Source organism: Danio rerio, chromosome 17, assembly GCF_049306965.1.
Source record: "Danio rerio strain Tuebingen ecotype United States chromosome 17, GRCz12tu, whole genome shotgun sequence".
In the NCBI taxonomy this organism is placed as follows: Eukaryota; Metazoa; Chordata; class Actinopteri; order Cypriniformes; family Danionidae; genus Danio; species Danio rerio.
In genome coordinates this window covers 370,107-392,704 of record NC_133192.1, presented here as the reverse complement: position 1 = coordinate 392,704, position 22,598 = coordinate 370,107, and the positions used below count along the sequence as shown (strand labels likewise).

Sequence of the window (22,598 nt, the reverse complement as noted above, 5' to 3'; positions counted from 1 at the left end):
TATTAATAAGAATAATTAATCTGTGCAGTTTAATCCACAAAAAAATCAATGAAAATCCTGAGCATTTGCTTCCATGTTTGGAGTGCCTCCATCTGTTGATGTTAGCCTGAGGGTTTCCATAGCCCCGCCCCCTACTCAATATTTAGTTTCAACTGAAATCTATCAACATGCTGAAATAAAAGTCACAGCAACTTCCAGTTCACGCAGACTTAACACTGGGCCATAGATATCAATAATAATTTGAAAATGGTGCTAAACACACTGGTGATGTTGGGAAACACACACACGCTCACACAACACACACACGGCAGTTTCATAGCATTCACACCTCGAGCACCTCAAATGGCAACAATCCACGATTCTGAAGAGCTGGGAGCCCATCGCTCGTCACACTGTTTCTCAATACGTTTAGTGTCAAATTCTTGTCACACACATTGTTACCCAGACGGTCTCATAAGAGCCAAATAAAGCCAGACTCTCTCTGCTGAAATTCAACAGGAGATTATGATGAATTCTTCTATTCAGACACACACACAAACAGCTGCTACGACACTGTCTCAATCCGTGGTGTGTGTCATTTCCATTGTTTCAGCACTGCACGCAGCCTTTATGATTGGCATTTGGGAAGGAGCGCTTCCATACGAAAAGATCAAATGCATTATTAATGCGTCTGCTGCTCCCGGCGGATGAGAGGAGTGTGTCCAGACAGCGGTGGCTTGGCTGTGAATAATAGGAAACGCTGATGTATTTTTAATAAGAGCTGTCAGTGTGCGGCGATGGGCACGATTACTCCTGTGACCTCAAATGTAAAGCTGGATAAGATGCACATTGTTTTACAGGGTGATGATATAGTGGACTTATCATAAGCATGATGACGTACTGACATACTGCTGAAATATATACCCAAACCAGGACCTATAGCAGGTTAAAGGGACAGATCACCATTTACTAACACACTATGAGGGCTATCTTCTGTTGAACACAAAGGAAGGTATATTGAAGAATGCAGGATAAACAGCAGCCATTGACATCTACAGCTGGAACATTAAAGGAGTCAATGGCCATTTTATATGTTCCTTTGTGTTCAACCGAAGAACAAAACAGATTTGGAACCAGCGGAGGAGGAGATAATGATTGCAGAAGTTCAGTTTGGCGTAAGCTGTCCCTTTAACAAAGAGCAATGAATGAACCATTAGTGTATTTATCAAAGATTCAGTCACCTCAAGAGAACTGAAGGCTGTACTTCTCAGAGACTCACCATGGTGCTGCTCATAGTAGGTCTCGGGAGTGAAGTGGACCGGTACGGTGGAAGCGGAGCGCCGTCCGAACGCTTGGAAGCAGGACTCGGGCATCTTCGTGAAGATTCGCCAGACCACTTCTCCACACTTTCCTCATTCTCCCGCCGCACTCGGTCTATATCAGTCTCTAAGTAGGTTCTTCCTAAAGACGACTGCTCTTGTGTTCTCCTCAAACTCTCGCTGGCATCCAGAATCTTGCAGCTCGGCATGCACTTGCTCCATTTACTCATAGAAACTGGTGTTTGACTTTCTCTGGAACCAAACCAAGGACCGGATAATGACTGGAGAGATGAAGTCATGGATGGACGAATGGGTGCACCAAATGCTTGCAAACACGCGGGATTGAGCACCCGACACGTCACCTCATCCAGAAACTGAGAAAACTTGAGCTTTTCTTCAATCTCCTGCTCCAGGTCGGTGGACACAGTTGAAGCAGCAGAGGATACAGAGTCCCTGCGGTTTACATGGGCTGGATCTGCTGGCTCACGTTGCTCCGACCCTGACACACTGCCCGGGCCGCTGTCAGAGTTCTGGAAGACAGCCTCGGAATCCGAGCCAAAGCCTACCCGGAACACCTCCTGACTGTGCTGCTTGATGGAGCTGCGCAGAAGACAGGTGGCGCCGGAGCTCCAGCTATTGGTGTCCCAGCTGTCGTCCTCACTGGAGCTGATGCTGGAGCTGTGAAGGCTGGGGCTGGAGCTCCGCAGGCTGGGGTTGGAGCTTCGCAGGCTGGGGTTGGAGCTGTGGATGCTGGGATTGGAGCTGTGGAGGCTGGGGTTAGAGCTCCTGATGCTGGGATTGGAGTTCCGGATGCTGGCGTTGGAGCTCCGGAGGCTGGGATTGAAGCTCTGGAGGCTGGGATTGGAGTTCCGGATGATGGGGTTGGAGCTCCTTAGGCTGGGGCTGGAGCTGTGGATGCTGAAGCTGGAACTCTGGAGTGCTGTGGAGCTCGGGAAACTCTTGAGGCTGGTCAGTGAACCCTTTGCGTTTCTTTGCAGGCTGGAGGTGGAGGCCTTTAGACTGGCGGTGGATCCAGGCCTGTGCAGGGTGGGTGTGGAACAGCTGGACGGACAGCGTGGCGCCGGCTCTTCGTCTAAATCGCTCTGGGATCCTGAGAAGACTGGACAAGAAACCGTGGATGAACATGAACCACGCTCCTGCCTGCTGGACACCATCTTCGGTTGCCTCTTCAGGGTGGAGACCGTCCCGTTGACAGTAACCCCTCGTCCTGTTTTGGTTGAGCCGTTCTGCATTTTTGCCTCTGCTGCTGAAAAACTGGACCATGATGAGCTGGGCTGGCCAGAGTTCCACAGCTTAAATACAGGTACAGATCTTCTGAAATGCTCTAAAAAACACTTGCTGATGCTCAGACATACTGATGCAAGTTTTCTCCACAATGCAGTTGTTCCTGGTGGAGTTATGATGAACCGACCTCAGTATGAGCGCTGACGGAGTTCTGCTCGGCTTTCCAGGTCAGTTGCTGTTTAGAGCAGAGCATTGATCGTGATGCCACATGATGGACTGGATGTGGGGCAGAACTTCAGTTCCATAAATCGATTCCTCATTGGAGTTTGTTGTTTATGGTGTCGGACTACAGCTTCCTCTGTGTGATCTGGAGTTTGCCTGCAGATTAAACTATACGCCTGCAAGGCCCTGCATGTACAGGAGCTCAACATGAGGAAGGAGAGGAAGACTCAAGGTAAAGATGTAAACTGCACTCTGGGTCACTGAAACCAAGTGTTGGGTCAACTATGGGGTTAATAAAAGTCATTTAAATGTAATTGTGAAAATTACCCAATGGTTAGGTTTGTTTATAATTGATTTAATGTTGGGTTACAACAACTGAAGGTAAATGTGCAAATTGCTGGATATATTCATAGTTATCTACACGCTGTGTTCTTGTAATCCAGCATTGGGTCACACATGAACAAACCAACTGTTGGGGTAAATTGTAGCATTTAAATGTCATTGAAGAGAGTCATGTGACGAGGTGCACAAGATATAGCAAATAATAACATTAAGTTGAAGAAAATATCAGATGACATGGGAGGCACTGAGGACATTGCTCGATCATCAACTTATCAGCTCTGATTATTCCAATTGATCATGGTGAAAAAATGTGGAGTTTCTTGAGGAAATGGAAAGATTGCAGGAAGCAAATTCAGCAGCCAGTAAATCTGAACTGGACCAGTTACAAATAATGAAAAAATGATCCCAAAATTGTGTTTGTCAGAGATTGACTCAACATTGGGTTACAACCCAGCCTTTTAAAAGCATATAGAGGACATCAGGTGTGGAAAAGAGAAGTAAAGTGAAGATGCATATTTTATTATTACATACTTTATCATCAAACACAATATTGTGTGTCTGAGATCAACACAGCATGATGATTCCCTGATTCACACCTGTATGACTGACCTACACAACAGAGGAAAGCTGGAGAAATGTTGTGGACTTTACTACACTGGAGTCCATTGATTTTCCCAGTATGGACAAAAGCGCTGCAGAGTGTCTTCTTTTGTATTTCACAGGTGAAAGAGAGGCATTCAGGCTTGAAATGATGACAGAACGATCATGTTTGCTGGAACTCTACCATTAAAGAGGTCACTCCAGTCTCTTTAGGTCCAGAACTGTATTGATTAGCAAAAGCCAGCAACTGAATCAATAACACTTCTGAAGACTGAAACCCTGACCTGGACACCTGAAACACAGCTCCTGTCTCTCGGTTCACCGTGGAGTCACATTCATTTAACAGACAATTAAATGGAGCATTGTTTAGACAGAGCGATGACTGAGAGAGGCTGCGGATACATCAATACACTCGTCAATACAGCCTTCAGCAGTGTGTTGAGCAGCATACACATACACACACACACACACACACACACACACTAAACTCATGTCATTAGCATGCAGATTCGCCACAGATCAGACCAAGCCAAACACAACAGTGCACACAAATAAATCTGCAGTTTATGCTTATTTGATGTTTTCAGAAGATAACATATTAACTGTAAGACAGAGCATGTGTTTAAACTTTCTACAGTAGATATGCTTACAGCTAAATATGAGAATAATATTTATGCAATGAATTATGTGGCTTTTGAAGGTGTGAGACAGGAGAACAGACAGATGCTCAAGACAGTTTTGGAGGGAATAACAATAGAAGAGGAAGAATACTGAAGCACTGTGATGACGAACTAAAAGAGGACTGAGGCCTTTTTCAATCAGCACAACAACATCTCACATCTGACACAATGAAGATCTGCAGACCAACATTAGACACAAAAACCCTCACACACACATTTATATCTGCAGACCAACAATGACACAAAGACCCTCACACACACATTTATATCTGCAGACCAACAATGACACAAAGACCCTCACACACACATTTATATCTGCAGACTAACATTAATGACGCAAAGACCCTCACACACACATTTATATCTGCAGACCAACAATAATGACACAAAGACCCTCACACACACATTTATATCTGCAGACCAACATTAATGACACAAAGACCCTCACACACATTTATATCTGCAGACCAACATTAATGACACAAAGACCCTCACACACACATTTATATCTGCAGACCAACATTAATGACACAAAGACCCTCACACACACATTTATACCTGCAGAGCAGCAATAATGACACAAAGACCCTCACACACACATTTATATCTGCAGACCAACATTAATGACACAAAGACCCTCACACACACATTTATATCTGCAGACCAACATTAATGACACAAAGACCCTCACACACACATTTATATCTGCAGACCAGCAATAATGACACAAAGACCCTCACACACACATTTATATCTGCAGACCAACACTAATGACACAAAGACCCTCACACACACATTTATATCTGCAGACCAACATTAGAAACAAAAACCCTCACACACACATTTATATCTGCAGACCAACAATGACACAAAGACCCTCACACACACATTTATATCTGCAGACTAACATTAATGACGCAAAGACCCTCACACACACATTTATATCTGCAGACCAACAATAATGACACAAAGACCCTCACACACACATTTATATCTGCAGACCAACATTAATGACACAAAGACCCTCACACACATTTATATCTGCAGACCAACATTAATGACACAAAGACCCTCACACACACATTTATATCTGCAGACCAACATTAATGACACAAAGACCCTCACACACACATTTATACCTGCAGAGCAGCAATAATGACACAAAGACCCTCACACACACATTTATATCTGCAGACCAACATTAATAACACAAAGACCCTCACACACACATTTATATCTGCAGACCAACATTAATGACACAAAGACCCTCACACACACATTTATATCTGCAGACCAGCAATAATGACACAAAGACCCTCACACACACATTTATATCTGCAGACCAACATTAATGACACAAAGACCCTCACACACACATTTATATCTGCAGACCAACATTAATGACACAAAGACCCTCACACACACATTTATATCTGCAGACCAACATTAATGACACAAAGACACTCACACACACATTTATACCTGCAGACCAGCAATAATGACACAAAGACCCTCACACACACATTGATATCTGCAGACCAACATTACTGACACAAAGACCCTCACACACACATTTATATCTGCAGACCAACATTAATGACACAAAGACACTCACACACACATTTATACCTGCAGACCAGCAATAATGACACAAAGACCCTCACACACACATTTATATCTGCAGACCAACATTAATGACACAAATACACTCACACACACATTTATACCTGCAGACCAGCAATAATGACACAAAGACCCTCACACACACATTTATATCTGCAGACCAACACTAATGACACAAAGACCCTCACACACACATTTATATCTGCAGACCAACATTAATGACACAAAGACCCTCACACACACATTCATATCTGCAGACCAACATTAATGACACAAAGACCCTCACACACACATTTATATCTGCACACCAACATTATTGACACAAAGACCCTCACACACACATTTATATCTGCAGACCAACATTAATGACACAAAGACCCTCACACACACATTTATATCTGCAGACCAACATTAATGACACAAAGACCCTCACACACACATTTATATCTGCAGACTAACATTAATGACGCAAAGACCCTCACACACACATTTATATCTGCAGACCAACAATAATGACACAAAGACCCTCACACACACATTTATATCTGCAGACCAACATTAATGACACAAAGACCCTCACACACATTTATATCTGCAGACCAACATTAATGACACAAAGACCCTCACACACACATTTATATCTGCAGACCAACATTAATGACACAAAGACCCTCACACACACATTTATACCTGCAGAGCAGCAATAATGACACAAAGACCCTCACACACACATTTATATCTGCAGACCAACATTAATAACACAAAGACCCTCACACACACATTTATATCTGCAGACCAACATTAATGACACAAAGACCCTCACACACACATTTATATCTGCAGACCAGCAATAATGACACAAAGACCCTCACACACACATTTATATCTGCAGACCAACATTAATGACACAAAGACCCTCACACACACATTTATATCTGCAGACCAACATTAATGACACAAAGACCCTCACACACACATTTATATCTGCAGACCAACATTAATGACACAAAGACACACACACACATTTATACCTGCAGACCAGCAATAATGACACAAAGACCCTCACACACACATTGATATCTGCAGACCAACATTACTGACACAAAGACCCTCACACACACATTTATATCTGCAGACCAACATTAATGACACAAAGACACTCACACACACATTTATACCTGCAGACCAGCAATAATGACACAAAGACCCTCACACACACATTTATATCTGCAGACCAACATTAATGACACAAATACACTCACACACACATTTATACCTGCAGACCAGCAATAATGACACAAAGACCCTCACACACACATTTATATCTGCAGACCAACACTAATGACACAAAGACCCTCACACACACATTTATATCTGCAGACCAACATTAATGACACAAAGACCCTCACACACACATTCATATCTGCAGACCAACATTAATGACACAAAGACCCTCACACACACATTTATATCTGCACACCAACATTATTGACACAAAGACCCTCACACACACATTTATATCTGCAGACCAACATTAATGACACAAAGACCCTCACACACACATTTATATCTGCAGACCAACATTAATGACACAAAGACCCTCACACACACATTTATATCTGCACACCAACATTAATGACACAAAGACCCTCACACACACATTTATATCTGCAGACCAACATTACTGACACAAAGACCCTCACACACACACATTTATATCTGCACACCAACATTAATGACACAAAGACCCTCACACACACATTGATATCTGCAGACCAACATTAATGACACAAAGACCCTCACACACACACATTTATATCTGCAGACCAACACTAATGACACAAAGACCCTCACACACACATTTATATCTGCAGACCAACATTAATGACACAAAGACCCTCACACACACATTTATATCTGCAGACCAACACTAATGACACAAAGACCCTCACACACACATTTATATCTGCAGACCAACACTAATGACACAAAGACCCTCACACACACATTTATATCTGCAGACCAACATTAATGACACAAAGACCCTCACACACACACATTTATATCTGCAGACCAACATTAATGACACAAAGACCCTCACACACACATTTATATCTGCAGACCAACATTAATGACACAAAGACCCTCACACACACATTTATATCTGCAGACCAACATTAATGACACAAAGACACTCACACACACATTTATACCTGCAGACCAGCAATAATGACACAAAGACCCTCACACACACATTGATATCTGCAGACCAACATTACTGACACAAAGACCCTCACACACACATTTATATCTGCAGACCAACATTAATGACACAAAGACACTCACATACACATTTATACCTGCAGACCAGCAATAATGACACAAAGACCCTCACACACACATTTATATCTGCAGACCAACATTAATGACACAAATACACTCACACACACATTTATACCTGCAGACCAGCAATAATGACACAAAGACCCTCACACACACATTTATATCTGCAGACCAACACTAATGACACAAAGACCCTCACACACACATTTATATCTGCAGACCAACATTAATGACACAAAGACCCTCACACACACATTCATATCTGCAGACCAACATTAATGACACAAAGACCCTCACACACACATTTATATCTGCACACCAACATTATTGACACAAAGACCCTCACACACACATTGATATCTGCAGACCAGCAATAATGACACAAAGACCCTCACACACACATTTATATCTGCAGACCAACATTACTGACACAAAGACCCTCACACACACATTTATATCTGCAGACCAACATTAATGACACAAAGACCCTCACACACACATTTATATCTGCAGACCAACATTACTGACACAAAGACCCTCACACACACATTTATATCTGCAGACCAACACTAATGACACAAAGACCCTCACACACACATTTATATCTGCAGGCCAACATTAATGACACAAAGACCCTCACACACACATTGATATCTGCAGACCAACATTACTGACAAAAAGACCCTCACACACACATTGATATCTGCAGACCAACATTACTGACACAAAGACCCTCACACACACATTTATATCTGCAGACCAACAATAATGACACAAAGACCCTCACACACACATTTATATCTGCAGACCAACACTAATGACACAAAGACCCTCACACACACATTTATATATGCAGACCAACAATAATGACACAAAGACCCTCACACACACATTGATATCTGCAGACCAACATTACTGACACAAAGACCCTCACACACACATTTATATCTGCAGACCAACATTAATGACACAAAGACCCTCACACACACATTTATATCTGCAGACCAACATTAATGACACAAAGACACTCACACACACATTTATACCTGCAGACCAGCAATAATGACACAAAGACCCTCACACACACATTGATATCTGCAGACCAACATTACTGACACAAAGACCCTCACACACACATTTATATCTGCAGACCAACATTAATGACACAAAGACACTCACACACACATTTATACCTGCAGACCAGCAATAATGACACAAAGACCCTCACACACACATTTATATCTGCAGACCAACATTAATGACACAAATACACTCACACACACATTTATACCTGCAGACCAGCAATAATGACACAAAGACCCTCACACACACATTTATATCTGCAGACCAACACTAATGACACAAAGACCCTCACACACACATTTATATCTGCAGACCAACATTAATGACACAAAGACCCTCACACACACATTCATATCTGCAGACCAACATTAATGACACAAAGACCCTCACACACACATTTATATCTGCACACCAACATTATTGACACAAAGACCCTCACACACACATTGATATCTGCAGACCAACATTAATGACACAAAGACCCTCACACACACATTTATATCTGCAGACCAACATTAATGACACAAAGACCCTCACACACACATTTATATCTGCACACCAACATTAATGACACAAAGACCCTCACACACACATTGATATCTGCAGACCAACATTACTGACACAAAGACCCTCACACACACACATTTATATCTGCACACCAACATTAATGACACAAAGACCCTCACACACACATTGATATCTGCAGACCAACATTACTGACACAAAGACCCTCACACACACACATTTATATCTGCAGACCAACACTAATGACACAAAGACCCTCACACACACATTTATATCTGCAGACCAACATTAATGACACAAAGACCCTCACACACACATTTATATCTGCAGACCAACACTAATGACACAAAGACCCTCACACACACATTTATATCTGCAGACCAACACTAATGACACAAAGACCCTCACACACACATTTATATCTGCAGACCAACATTAATGACACAAAGACCCTCACACACACACATTTATATCTGCAGACCAGCAATAATGACACAAAGACCCTCACACACACATTTATATCTGCAGACCAACATTACTGACACAAAGACCCTCACACACACATTTATATCTGCAGACCAACATTAATGACACAAAGACCCTCACACACACATTTATATCTGCAGACCAACATTACTGACACAAAGACCCTCACACACACATTTATATCTGCAGACCAACACTAATGACACAAAGACCCTCACACACACATTTATATCTGCAGGCCAACATTAATGACACAAAGACCCTCACACACACATTGATATCTGCAGACCAACATTACTGACAAAAAGACCCTCACACACACATTGATATCTGCAGACCAACATTACTGACACAAAGACCCTCACACACACATTTATATCTGCAGACCAACAATAATGACACAAAGACCCTCACACACACATTTATATCTGCAGACCAACACTAATGACACAAAGACCCTCACACACACATTTATATATGCAGACCAACAATAATGACACAAAGACCCTCACACACACATTGATATCTGCAGACCAACATTACTGACACAAAGACCCTCACACACACATTTATATCTGCAGACCAACATTAATGACACAAAGACCCTCACACACACATTTATATCTGCAGACCAACATTAATGACACAAAGACACTCACACACACATTTATACCTGCAGACCAGCAATAATGACACAAAGACCCTCACACACACATTGATATCTGCAGACCAACATCACTGACACAAAGACCCTCACACACACATTTATATCTGCAGACCAACATTAATGACACAAAGACACTCACACACACATTTATACCTGCAGACCAGCAATAATGACACAAAGACCCTCACACACACATTTATATCTGCAGACCAACATTAATGACACACATACACTCACACACACATTTATACCTGCAGACCAGCAATAATGACACAAAGACCCTCACACACACATTTATATCTGCAGACCAACACTAATGACACAAAGACCCTCACACACACATTTATATCTGCAGACCAACATTAATGACACAAAGACCCTCACACACACATTCATATCTGCAGACCAACATTAATGACACAAAGACCCTCACACACACATTTATATCTGCACACCAACATTATTGACACAAAGACCCTCACACACACATTGATATCTGCAGACCAACATTAATGACACAAAGACCCTCACACACACATTTATATCTGCAGACCAACATTAATGACACAAAGACCCTCACACACACATTTATATCTGCACACCAACATTAATGACACAAAGACCCTCACACACACATTGATATCTGCAGACCAACATTACTGACACAAAGACCCTCACACACACACATTTATATCTGCACACCAACATTAATGACACAAAGACCCTCACACACACATTGATATCTGCAGACCAACATTACTGACACAAAGACCCTCACACACACACATTTATATCTGCAGACCAACACTAATGACACAAAGACCCTCACACACACATTTATATCTGCAGACCAACATTAATGACACAAAGACCCTCACACACACATTTATATCTGCAGACCAACACTAATGACACAAAGACCCTCACACACACATTTATATCTGCAGACCAACATTAATGACACAAAGACCCTCACACACACATTTATATCTGCAGACCAACACTAATGACACAAAGACCCTCACACACACATTTATATCTACAGACCAACATTAATGACACAAAGACCCTCACACACACATTTATATCTGCAGACCAACATTAATGACACAAAGACCCTCACACACACATTTATATCTGCAGACCAACAATAATGACAAAAAGACCCTCACACACACATTTATATCTGCAGACCAACATTAATGACACAAAGACCCTGACACACTTTTATATCTGCAGACCAACACTAATGACACAAAGACCCTCACACACACATTTATATCTACAGACCAACATTAATGACACAAAGACCCTCACACACACATTTATATCTGCAGACCAACATTAATGACACAAAGACCCTCACACACACATTTATATCTGCAGACCAACATTAATGACACAAAGACCCTGACACACTTTTATATCTGCAGACCAACACTAATGACACAAAGACCCTCACACACACATTTATATCTACAGACCAACATTAATGACACAAAGACCCTCACACACACATTTATATCTGCAGACCAACATTAATGACACAAAGACCCTCACACACACATTTATATCTACAGACCAACATTAATGACACAAAGACCCTCACACACACATTTATATCTGTCAGATCATCTGATCGGCAGAAACTACAGCACTAAAGTGCAGTCACTGATGTAGTGCCGGCGCACACACACACTCACTACAGCTGTTCATGAGCATCTATTATTATCAGATTAATGGTTTCTTACTCATACATTTTTTATGCATAATTTAAAATTCTTGCAGATCTTAGCATTTTCATCAAGCGTTTTATATGTGATCTTTCAAAATGTGCATAAAATAGTTGGATGGAAAGGAATCTAGCTCAATAGTCATGAACCTGAGCTTGTGTGATGGGGTGGTGAAACTCATGTTTCTGTCAGTAAAGTACAGATCAGGTCTAGCTGTAAAAGGGTTTTGAGTCTCCAGGGAAATTTCCAGATTAAAGTCAGTGGAGCAGAACCCTCCTGTAGTGTGAGAAATAGATGTGTCTGTTTTATGCTTTAATGATGATCAATAACTGTCTTGAAGATAATGAAGAGGGCAGACACATGCTCACACTGTAAAATGGTAAATATGGGCCAGACCGACCACTGTGCTAATTGGTGGAATTAAATTTATTGGCTCAAATATAAGCTAATATTTGGGTTTTTCTGTTATTTGTTTTTATTAAAATTGGCAGCACAGTGGCTCATAGCTGTCTCACTGTGGCCTCACAGCAAGAAGGTCGCTGGTTCGAGCCCCGGCTAAGTCAGTTGGTGTTTCTATGTGGAGTTTGCATTTTCTCCCAGTGTTGGCGTGGGCTTCCTCTGGGTGCTCAGGTTTCCCAAACAGTCCAAACCAGCCTGATCTCTTGAGGAAACGTACGTATTTTACATTTTGTCAGTTTAGTGGCTAATTCGTACGAATTTGTACGAGTTAAGTTGTACGAAAATGTACGATTTTTAAAAGGAGGCGTGGCACCCAACCCCACCCCTAACCCCAACTGTCATTGGGTGATGAGAAAGTCGTACTAAATTAGATTGTTGGAATTCATACGATTTAGCCACTAAATCAAAAAGTTACTAATTGCCGTGAGATTGCGTTGGTCCAAACACATGCGCTATAGCGGAATTGATTAACTAAATTGGCCAGAGTGTATGAGTGTGTGTGTAAATGAGTGTGTATGGGTGTTTACCAGTACTGGGTTGCAGCTGGAACGGCATCTGCTCTGTAAAATGTATGCTGGGATAGTTGGTGGTTCATTCCGCTGTGCCGACCCCTGATTAATAAAGGGATTGAGAATGAATAAGAATCTGACATTCTCACAGTTCAGAAAATCCATTTCATTTAGTCACTAGCCTGATAATAAACAATTAATGACTGATGATTCAATAATGCTAATTATATTAACAATATTCATTCTATCTGGTGCTAATGTATACATTTTAAGACAGATTATAAATGATAATAATAAATATGAATATGAATGTAATAATTATTATATATAAGCATATTTTTCTGCCTCTTATTGTATTTGCTTTCTGTGGAGATCATAGATTTTCTTGGAACTAGGCCTATATTAGAACAAGCATTCAAGCATTTAATGACATGAATAAGTAAGTCTATACACAAACATTTACTTTAATAAATGTGTAAGTAATTATTGACATAAAAGCTGTTTTCACCAGACCAAATGAAAGCTACATTATATCATATTTTGCTACATGCATATGATTAAATATGCCTAAAATAATGGCTGTGAGCGTGCTCTAGTATAGTGTTTCCCAAAGTGGGGGTCGCTTAGTGATTTCCTGAAATCATATTCATTTGATTAAACTTTTAGAATGATCGTATTTTATCCAGAACCTACTGAAGAGAAAATAGTGGTTAATAGTTACAGAACAACATGCTCATTTGTTTTCCATTGCATTGCGACTTTGGTGATTATGTTAGATTAAAGACAGCAATAGAGTCAGATGCAGCAGACTGATTTCATGGCAGCAGGTTCAACTTTCTGACACTTTTACAGCACTCATGTAGATTAAAAACAAATACAGGCCACAACTGAACATGGAGGATGATCTCTGAGTGCCGTTCTCCTAAAGTAAATTAGACCCTCTGTCTATGAGGATTGGAGAAATCAGTCCTCTGATTCCTGTCCAATCAGGTCACACATAGAAGGTAAAGCACATAAAAATGAACCTCCTCAACACATGGGCCATTTATAAGTAAAATTATAAGTAAACTGTTTGGAAGCATTAAAAGTGTCCAAGAAGATGTCCAAAATCTTGACACACACTGACCCAGAGACTGTTTAGATCAGGGATTCTCAACTGGTTTGGCCATGGGACCCACATTTGTACATAGTCATCATGCCGCGACCCAAATTTTTAGGAACTATAATATAATTTTAGGAATTATAATTCATTTGTATTTATTTGTTAACATGCACAAGTAGTGACAGATAAATAATAAGAAAATCACCAAGGCTTACAAATAAACAATATTTTATTGGTGCCATTTAACAAAATGCATCAAATTATAGTAATATTACAGAGTATATAGGTCAAATACTGTAAACAGAGGTTAGGGTAAGGAAAAGTTCAGTTGTCGCACACGGATTTCAAAATAAAAGTCTGATATAAGCAAAATAAGTAAAACATTTTATTTTTGTTGTTTTTTTTACTACACACTCCGAGACCCAGTTTTGAGTCACGACCCACCAGATGAGAAACACTGGTTTAGATTATGTCACTGATGAGAAGATGACGGATGTTTACTGTCAGATTGATGTTGTACCCCAACACCATAGAGACGTCGCAGTTTGTTTGGAAATGAAAATCAGGTTGACGTCAGAATTTAATGTCAGGCCGATGCCAATGTCCAACGTTCAACCTAAAATCAACCAAATGTCAACGTCTAGTGATGCTACAGCTTGACGTTGTGTTGATGTTAGCACTATGACGTCTATCAGATGTTGGATTTTGGTTGGCATGCATACCTGATGAATAAATGTCAGTGTTTGACGTCAGCAAGACGCTGGTTTAAAATGTTGGCTCGACATTAATTTTGGTCACTTTCTAACAACCTAAAATCAACCAAATATCAACATCATTTGACGTCATTATAGGACATCAAAGTAAGATCGTCCTTATAGATGCTGGCTAGTTTTAAATTTTGTTCACCTGACATCACAACCTAAATCTAACCTAATATTAATGCCTCTGACGTTGTATGCCTGCTGGATAATCACTAAATGCACTACAGAATATTACGTTTACACACATGACATGTAAATACTCTTGTGCACTTTTGAAAGCTCTACTGTTTACTCTGGGTAATACTCACAGCAGATGCTGTTTCTCTACTGCACTACACTTCTAGGCGAGTTCTGCTGCTGGTAGTGGAGTATGAGGTTTCCATACTCCATCCACCAGTGGTGTGCAGCGTTGGGTGCAAGATCTATATTTTTTATAACCACCTCAGAGGATATTGGGGGTCGCAAGTCACTGTTATTTTAGGGGTTGCAAGCTGAAACATTTGGGAACTCCTGCTCTGCAGTTATATTCAGATTATAATCATTCTCATCCTTGAAATGAAATATAGTATTCAGAGAGAAAATATCAGATAGAAACATCAGTCAAACCTGCAGCTTCTTCCACTAAACTAGCTCATTATTCATAATTATGTATATAATGTTGTATATAGTAATGTTGTGTATAATTAACAGAGACATTAATTTAGTTCATTTTCACTGACACTCTCTCAGGATTAGGACTTAATTATTTGACTTATATCCTATAAAAATCATTTGAGAAAGCAGCATTGCAGTATTGCTCATGTGTAATGCTCTGTGTTGCACTATGACGCTTCGTCCAGTGAGCAGGTGCAGTATGAACACCATATAAAGAGAAAGAGGCGGGGCTCAAACGAGCGCATACATTTCATTGGTTCATTCATTCATTCATTTTCCTTCGGCTCACTGCTTTATTCATCAGGGGTTGCCACAACGGAATGAACCGCCAACTATTCCAGCATATGTTTTACTTCCAGCTGCAACCCAGTACTGGGAAACACTCATACACACTTATTCTCACACACACACACACACACACACACACTTACACTCATACACTACGGCCAGTGTAGTTGATCAGTTCCCCTATAGCGCATGTGTTTGGACTGTGGGGGAAACCGGAGCACCCGGAGGAAACCCACACCAACACGGGGAGAACATGCAAACTCCACACAGAAACACCAACTGACCCAGCCGAGACTCAAACCAGAGACCTTTTTGCTGTGAGGTGACAGTGCAACACCACTGAGGCACCATGCCACCCTCATTCTCATTAATTTCTTTATTTAGTGCATGACAGATCCTGCTGTCTACACTGATTACAGTGAGCTGCTGTGTTCAGAGTGAATGCAGGTGTGTTGATCTCACAGGTGTGTGTGTGTGTGTGTGTGTGTGTGTGTGTGTGTGTGTGTGTGTGTGTGGCTGAAAATAGAGCGGGAGAATGTGTCGCTCCCTCTGTTGCCATGACAACCGCTGCCTGCATATGTATAAAGCTGGCTGGAATCCACACTGGACCCAATTATCTCAGAGGTACGAGTCCGACACACAGACGAGATGCGCTGAATACAGCACCAGATTAATGCTCACTATTATTAAAAGCACTGTCTCCCGCTTACAGTACAGCTGAGAATACACACATATGTTTGCTTTGTGCTAATTGTACTGACCTGTTTCTGATGTTTGTGATGCTGTATAGGCCCAGTTAGTGTTTTATTGATGTTATTCAGTGTATGACACACACACACACACACACACAGCATTAATGAAGGCTTTATGAAATGAGTGGCTAATGCTCTGCTGCTGTGAGGGAATAATAATCAAACAGCTGCTGATATTTACTGCGCTTTTATTAGCCTTTTAACTCTTACTGTTTCCTCAAGGATTCTGCATTTACTATTCTGCATTGCAACAAAAATGACTATCTTACTCAGAGTTTGTGTCCTGTTTCTAGTCCAAATATCTAAAAACTCGTAAATCAAGAAGCATTTTCTAGACAAGTAAGATATATGGTGTTGTTTTCAGAGATAATGAGTCAAAATGAAGAGAGTTTCTTATTTAAACAAGTGGAATAATCCACCAGTGGGGTGAGCAGAATAATCTTGTTTTCACTTTAACAGGGGAGTACTTCTCTTCCCCCATTGTCAGATTGTTTTATTGAAAACTCTCTTCATTTTGACTCATGATTTCTCAGAACTAGACAATATGCTTTTACTAGTCTAGAAAAGGATTATTGATTTGGGATTTGTGGACTAGAAAAGATACATTACTTGCAGTGTGATGACGTGCTGATATTTCCTTTAAGAAACCCCTGATTTAAGTCCAAACATTGAAAGATTCTTAAAGGATCACGAAGCACCAGAGCACATGCTTTGAGCTGTTGACAGTCAGATATGTGCCCCACACTGCTATAAACACAGAGGACACACATATCTCACTAACTAGTGAAGATTGGTTGTTTTTGCGTTATATCCGGCAAATTCGTTCTTCCAGTTTGAGAATAAATGTTGAAGCTGCGTCACGCCGATTAGATCCTTGTGTAAACTCCAGCGTGGAGACTGGATGTGTGTACCGGCGAGTACAACGTGACGTCTCTGAGCGTTCAGCATTAACTCAGGAGAAAGACTTGGTGTGAACCAATCAGCGCGCTCTATTGTGAGTGAGGTGCAGCTTCATGAATATGCATGACAGAGCTGTGAAGACTGTGTTCACCTGTTACAGTGTTCAGACGCCGCGGTGTGTTGCCAAAACAAGCAGAAGCAGAAGAATTGTTGAGAGACACGGGTCGTCAGTGTTGTGTTGATAAATGTGCTGTGATGAAGGTTTAGTTTCATTTCCCGCTATGAGAGCGCAGCTGGACTCACGTGTGGACTACAGCGCTCTGCTAACACGCCACAGAAACACGTCTGTGAGGAGCGTTATCACCCGACAGCTTTCCTCATCTGCATCTGCCGCTCGTCTCCTCTTAATAAAGACGCGACGGCTCCAGTTGGTGTTGATTGTTCTGTCTCTACAGATGTGCTCAGTGTGTGGTCAGGGCTCTTTGCTTATGTTTATTCAGAGGTAAAGTGAGTTGGTATGGTCAGCAGAACTCTTTCAGTGTTTAAACAGAGCTTAGTCAGAATGATTGAGTTACTCAGTGTACAGTAGGGTCATATCTCTACAGTATTATAGACTGAATGATCTGCTGTAAATGCTGCTCTCAGTGTAAACATGGAAACACTGCAATCAGACTATTACGGTCATGGAGGATTTACACCGCATGTTGTGTCAGGATAGTCGATACACACACAGCTTTCTGACGATTCCTACTGTGCATCTGAGTTAACGAGAAATGCAGAGATTTTTTTTCCCGTTCGCCGTGCGGCATTAAATCTACACTCTCCAGCAGTTCCTACATACAGTATCTAGTTTGTTGCAGGGGGCATGCAGGAAATGCTCCTGAATGAAAGTGAAAGTGCTGAACTGCAGTTAAAGTCCACAAAATAATAATTTGGAAAATAATTCCATTACTGATGTCCATGTAGACGCGGCCACTGTCTTTCTCCTCTGCATATGTGTGTTGTTTTGCCTCTGTGATAATCAGAGCGTGCCCAAACTAAACCTCCCATTTTCATGCAAACCCTTCCCTCTTTCCCTCCCCCGACACTCCCACCTAAACAGAGCTGGACACGCCCACTTTCCTGACTTTATTCAAACTAGAGGTGTAAAACACCCTCCTGAGACCAGGGCGTTTCATGGCCCTTTATATCAAGTATTTTTTTCTGCAACACTTTGTGAAGTTAATTCCGAGAGGATCTCGTGCTTATGATTGACCACAGCTGGTCCCGCATCAGATATAACATGATTGACCAATCAGATGAATCCAAACACACATAAATAACCAGATTTTCTCACCTTAGTTATCTTCATCTTGAAAAATCCCCAATCCACCCCTACTCCTCTACCTCTTTCCTATATTAATTTATGATAGGGTGGCACTGTGGCTCAGTGGTTAGCATGCTGGTTCGAGCCTCAGCTGGGTCAGTTGGTGTTTCTGTGTGGAGTTTGGTTGTTCTCCCTGTGTTGGCATGGGTTTCCTCCGGGTGCTCCGGTTTCTTCCACAGTCCAAACATTAGTACCTGCAACTTAATATGTTGGAGAAAAATATTAAATCAAATTTTTATGAACAGGAAAAATCAAGAAAAAACATAAAATGTCAACCCAGGCTCATTCTGAAAACGCAGTTCCGTGGACGTTTTTGGAGACCGCGAAATACGTCCCAGGAGGTACGTATTTTTGTAGTATTTGTTTTTGCGAATCCGTGAGAGGCTGCTGTGTTCGCTTTTTCACATTTCGAATATCTCTCATTTTGCGCCTGCGCTGTTCTCACGTAAGGCCAGCAGAGGCCACTGTCGAGTGACCGTCTGTCTGACTGACTGACTGAATGAGCGACCGGCCAATCGGCCAACCCGACCCACCCTCCTCCTCCTTCCCTAAACCCAACCGGTTTTACTGATTGACTCACCCGCCCACCCGCCTGCTTGCTTCCCTAAACCCAAGCAACGATTTACAAAAGCCGCCCAGAAAAAGAAAAGCCCCCTCACCTGATTTTGACCACATTTTTGGATTTCACCACATTCTCGCCCTGTTATAAACTCGTTCACTTTATTTTTTACATACTGTTTTTGTCTTACCTGATTTCTTACCACTCTTCCCCGGACACAAACCCGGTCGTCACGGACAGCTCCTCTCCGTGTCTCCACTCCGCCGACGTTTACGACGAGCTAACTGGACAAACTGGTATCGGTGGGAAAGCCCTCCTCACAGAGGTAAGCTGTCAGCCGGCAAGCGTGAAGGGGAACGGCGTCACGCCGCCCGTAGCGTTCGCTTAAAAAAATGAAATTCGGCCATACGTACCTCTGGCTACGTAAATTGCAGTCTCCAGAAATGTCCGCAGGACTACGTTTTCAGAATGAGCTTGGGTTGTAAAATGTATATTTGCAATAACATGTTTGTATTTAAATGAATTATATTTCTATTCCTAAAGATGTTTAGTAAGCAGACTCTTATTTTAATGGACGTAACTGTTTAATAAAACTGATTTCTTTAAAAATGCTCCAAACATTATTGTCTATATCCTCAGAGAAATAGATCAGAATACAGGTTATTGAAAGGGAGCGTGCTCATTTATGCTGAGCACTATTATGAATCAAGTCAGCAGGCAGATGTGACAGGCCTGTGCATCAATAACTGAATGATAAACAGTTATTCCATCTCATATGCGAGTATGATCTGTCAGTTATGACTCTAATAATAATCTTCAGAGTGACATCACTGTGGTCTGACAGTAATCATAGATGATTAGAGCTGCTGAAACGCTCTCATTAACACTAATGAAGTGTCTGTTAATGAAGTGAACTAGAGAACAGCGCAGAGCAGGCCACAGAGACTGAAATCCTCACCAACAGCTGATGTGTGCTTGTGTTTGTTGGACAGACGGGTGGAAATGAAGACAGTCTGTAGTGTCTGAATACTGATGATCCAGCAGCGTCTCAATCTGAGCTACTGCACACTCTGTAGTGCTCTTCACTATGATGCTCACTATAGCCCACCGCACATTTAAAGGTGCCCTATAAAGACAGCTTTTCACTCATCGCAGTACACGTGCTGCTGATGAGATGATTTGGCAGTCTGGGTATATCTAGGCATAGTGGAATAATTAGAGATCAGTGTGTGGAAGTGGCCACACCGTGAGCCTCAGACACAGCTGTTTCTCATGTAAATTCCACAAGTGTAAAACCCCGGTGGATAAAATACCAATCAGAACACAAAGCAGACTGTTGCGTGACTCACAGGCCACGCCCTCACCATTTGCATGTATTTTAGATCACATTGTGTGTCATCTGGTCCTGAAAAGCTGCGTGCTCAAAGGTTCATCATGTTGCCCACAGCATCATTAATATGCAGGTATTAATATCATCATTCATTCATTTTCTTTTTGGCTTAGTCCCTTTATTAATCAGGGGTCACCACAGTGGAATGAACCGCCAACTTATCAAGCATATGTCTTACACAGTGATGCCCTACAATGCCCTTCCAGCTGCAATCAAACACTGGGAAGCACCCATACACACTCATTCACACACATACACTACAGACAGTTTTAGCTTATTCCCCTATAGCGCATATGTTTGGACTGTGGGGGAAACCGGAGCACCCGGAGAAAACCCATGCCAACACGAGGAGAACATGCAAACTCCACACAGAAACACCAACTGACCCAGCTGAGGCTCGAACCAGCGACCTTCTTGCTGTGAGGCCACAGTGTGACACCACTGAGCCACCATGCCACCCTATCCTTGATTAATCTAGGAAAGTGGAGGGCGAGTAGCGGTGGATGAGGAGATTCTTCAAGATGAAGATGACTAAGGTGAGAACATCTGGTCATTTATAGTGTTTGGATTCATCTGATTGATCAATCATGCGATACCTGACCAGCTGTGGTCAATCATGAGCATGTGATCCTCTTGAAATTAGTTTATAAATAAACTTCAGGAAATGAAATCGGGTTGACGTCAGAACCCAACGTCAGGCTGAGGTTAATGTGCAACATTGGACAGACACTGCATTTTAGTTACTTTCCAATGCAACCTAAAATCAACCAAATATCAATGTCTAATGATGTTACAGCTTGATGTTGTGTTTTGTACGCCATGCATTAGGAATTAATGTCAGTATGTGGCGTCAATATGATGCTGGTTTAAGATGTTGTCTTGACGTTAGATTTTGGTCACTTTCCAACACAACTTCAAAACAACCAAAAATCAACATCATTTCTCACCGTTATTGACCGTCAACATGATGACGTAACATTGTCTGTAGATGCTGGTGACCTAAATCTAATC

The 22,598-nt window shown here is 41.6% G+C and overlaps 1 protein-coding gene and 1 long non-coding RNA gene across 3 annotated transcripts in view; one reads left to right on the top strand and one right to left on the bottom strand.

Annotated features, from left to right (window-relative positions):
• Positions 1-3,487, bottom strand: part of begain (brain-enriched guanylate kinase-associated) — a 41,577-nt gene extending 38,090 nt beyond the window's left edge. For both annotated transcript variants that reach the window (XM_073927958.1, XM_021467250.3), the window contains exon 1: positions 1,259-3,487. In XM_073927958.1, coding sequence (XP_073784059.1) covers positions 1,259-2,551 — 1,293 coding nt within the window. In that variant the 5' untranslated portion in view covers positions 2,552-3,487. The remainder of the gene's footprint in view (positions 1-1,258) is intronic.
• LOC141378488 (uncharacterized) overlaps positions 1-17,495 on the top strand; it is a 38,886-nt gene extending 21,391 nt beyond the window's left edge. The window contains exon 10 of the long non-coding RNA XR_012393149.1: positions 17,147-17,495. This is a non-coding gene — a long non-coding RNA (uncharacterized lncRNA). The remainder of the gene's footprint in view (positions 1-17,146) is intronic.
• The last annotated feature ends 5,103 nt before the right edge of the window (positions 17,496-22,598 follow it).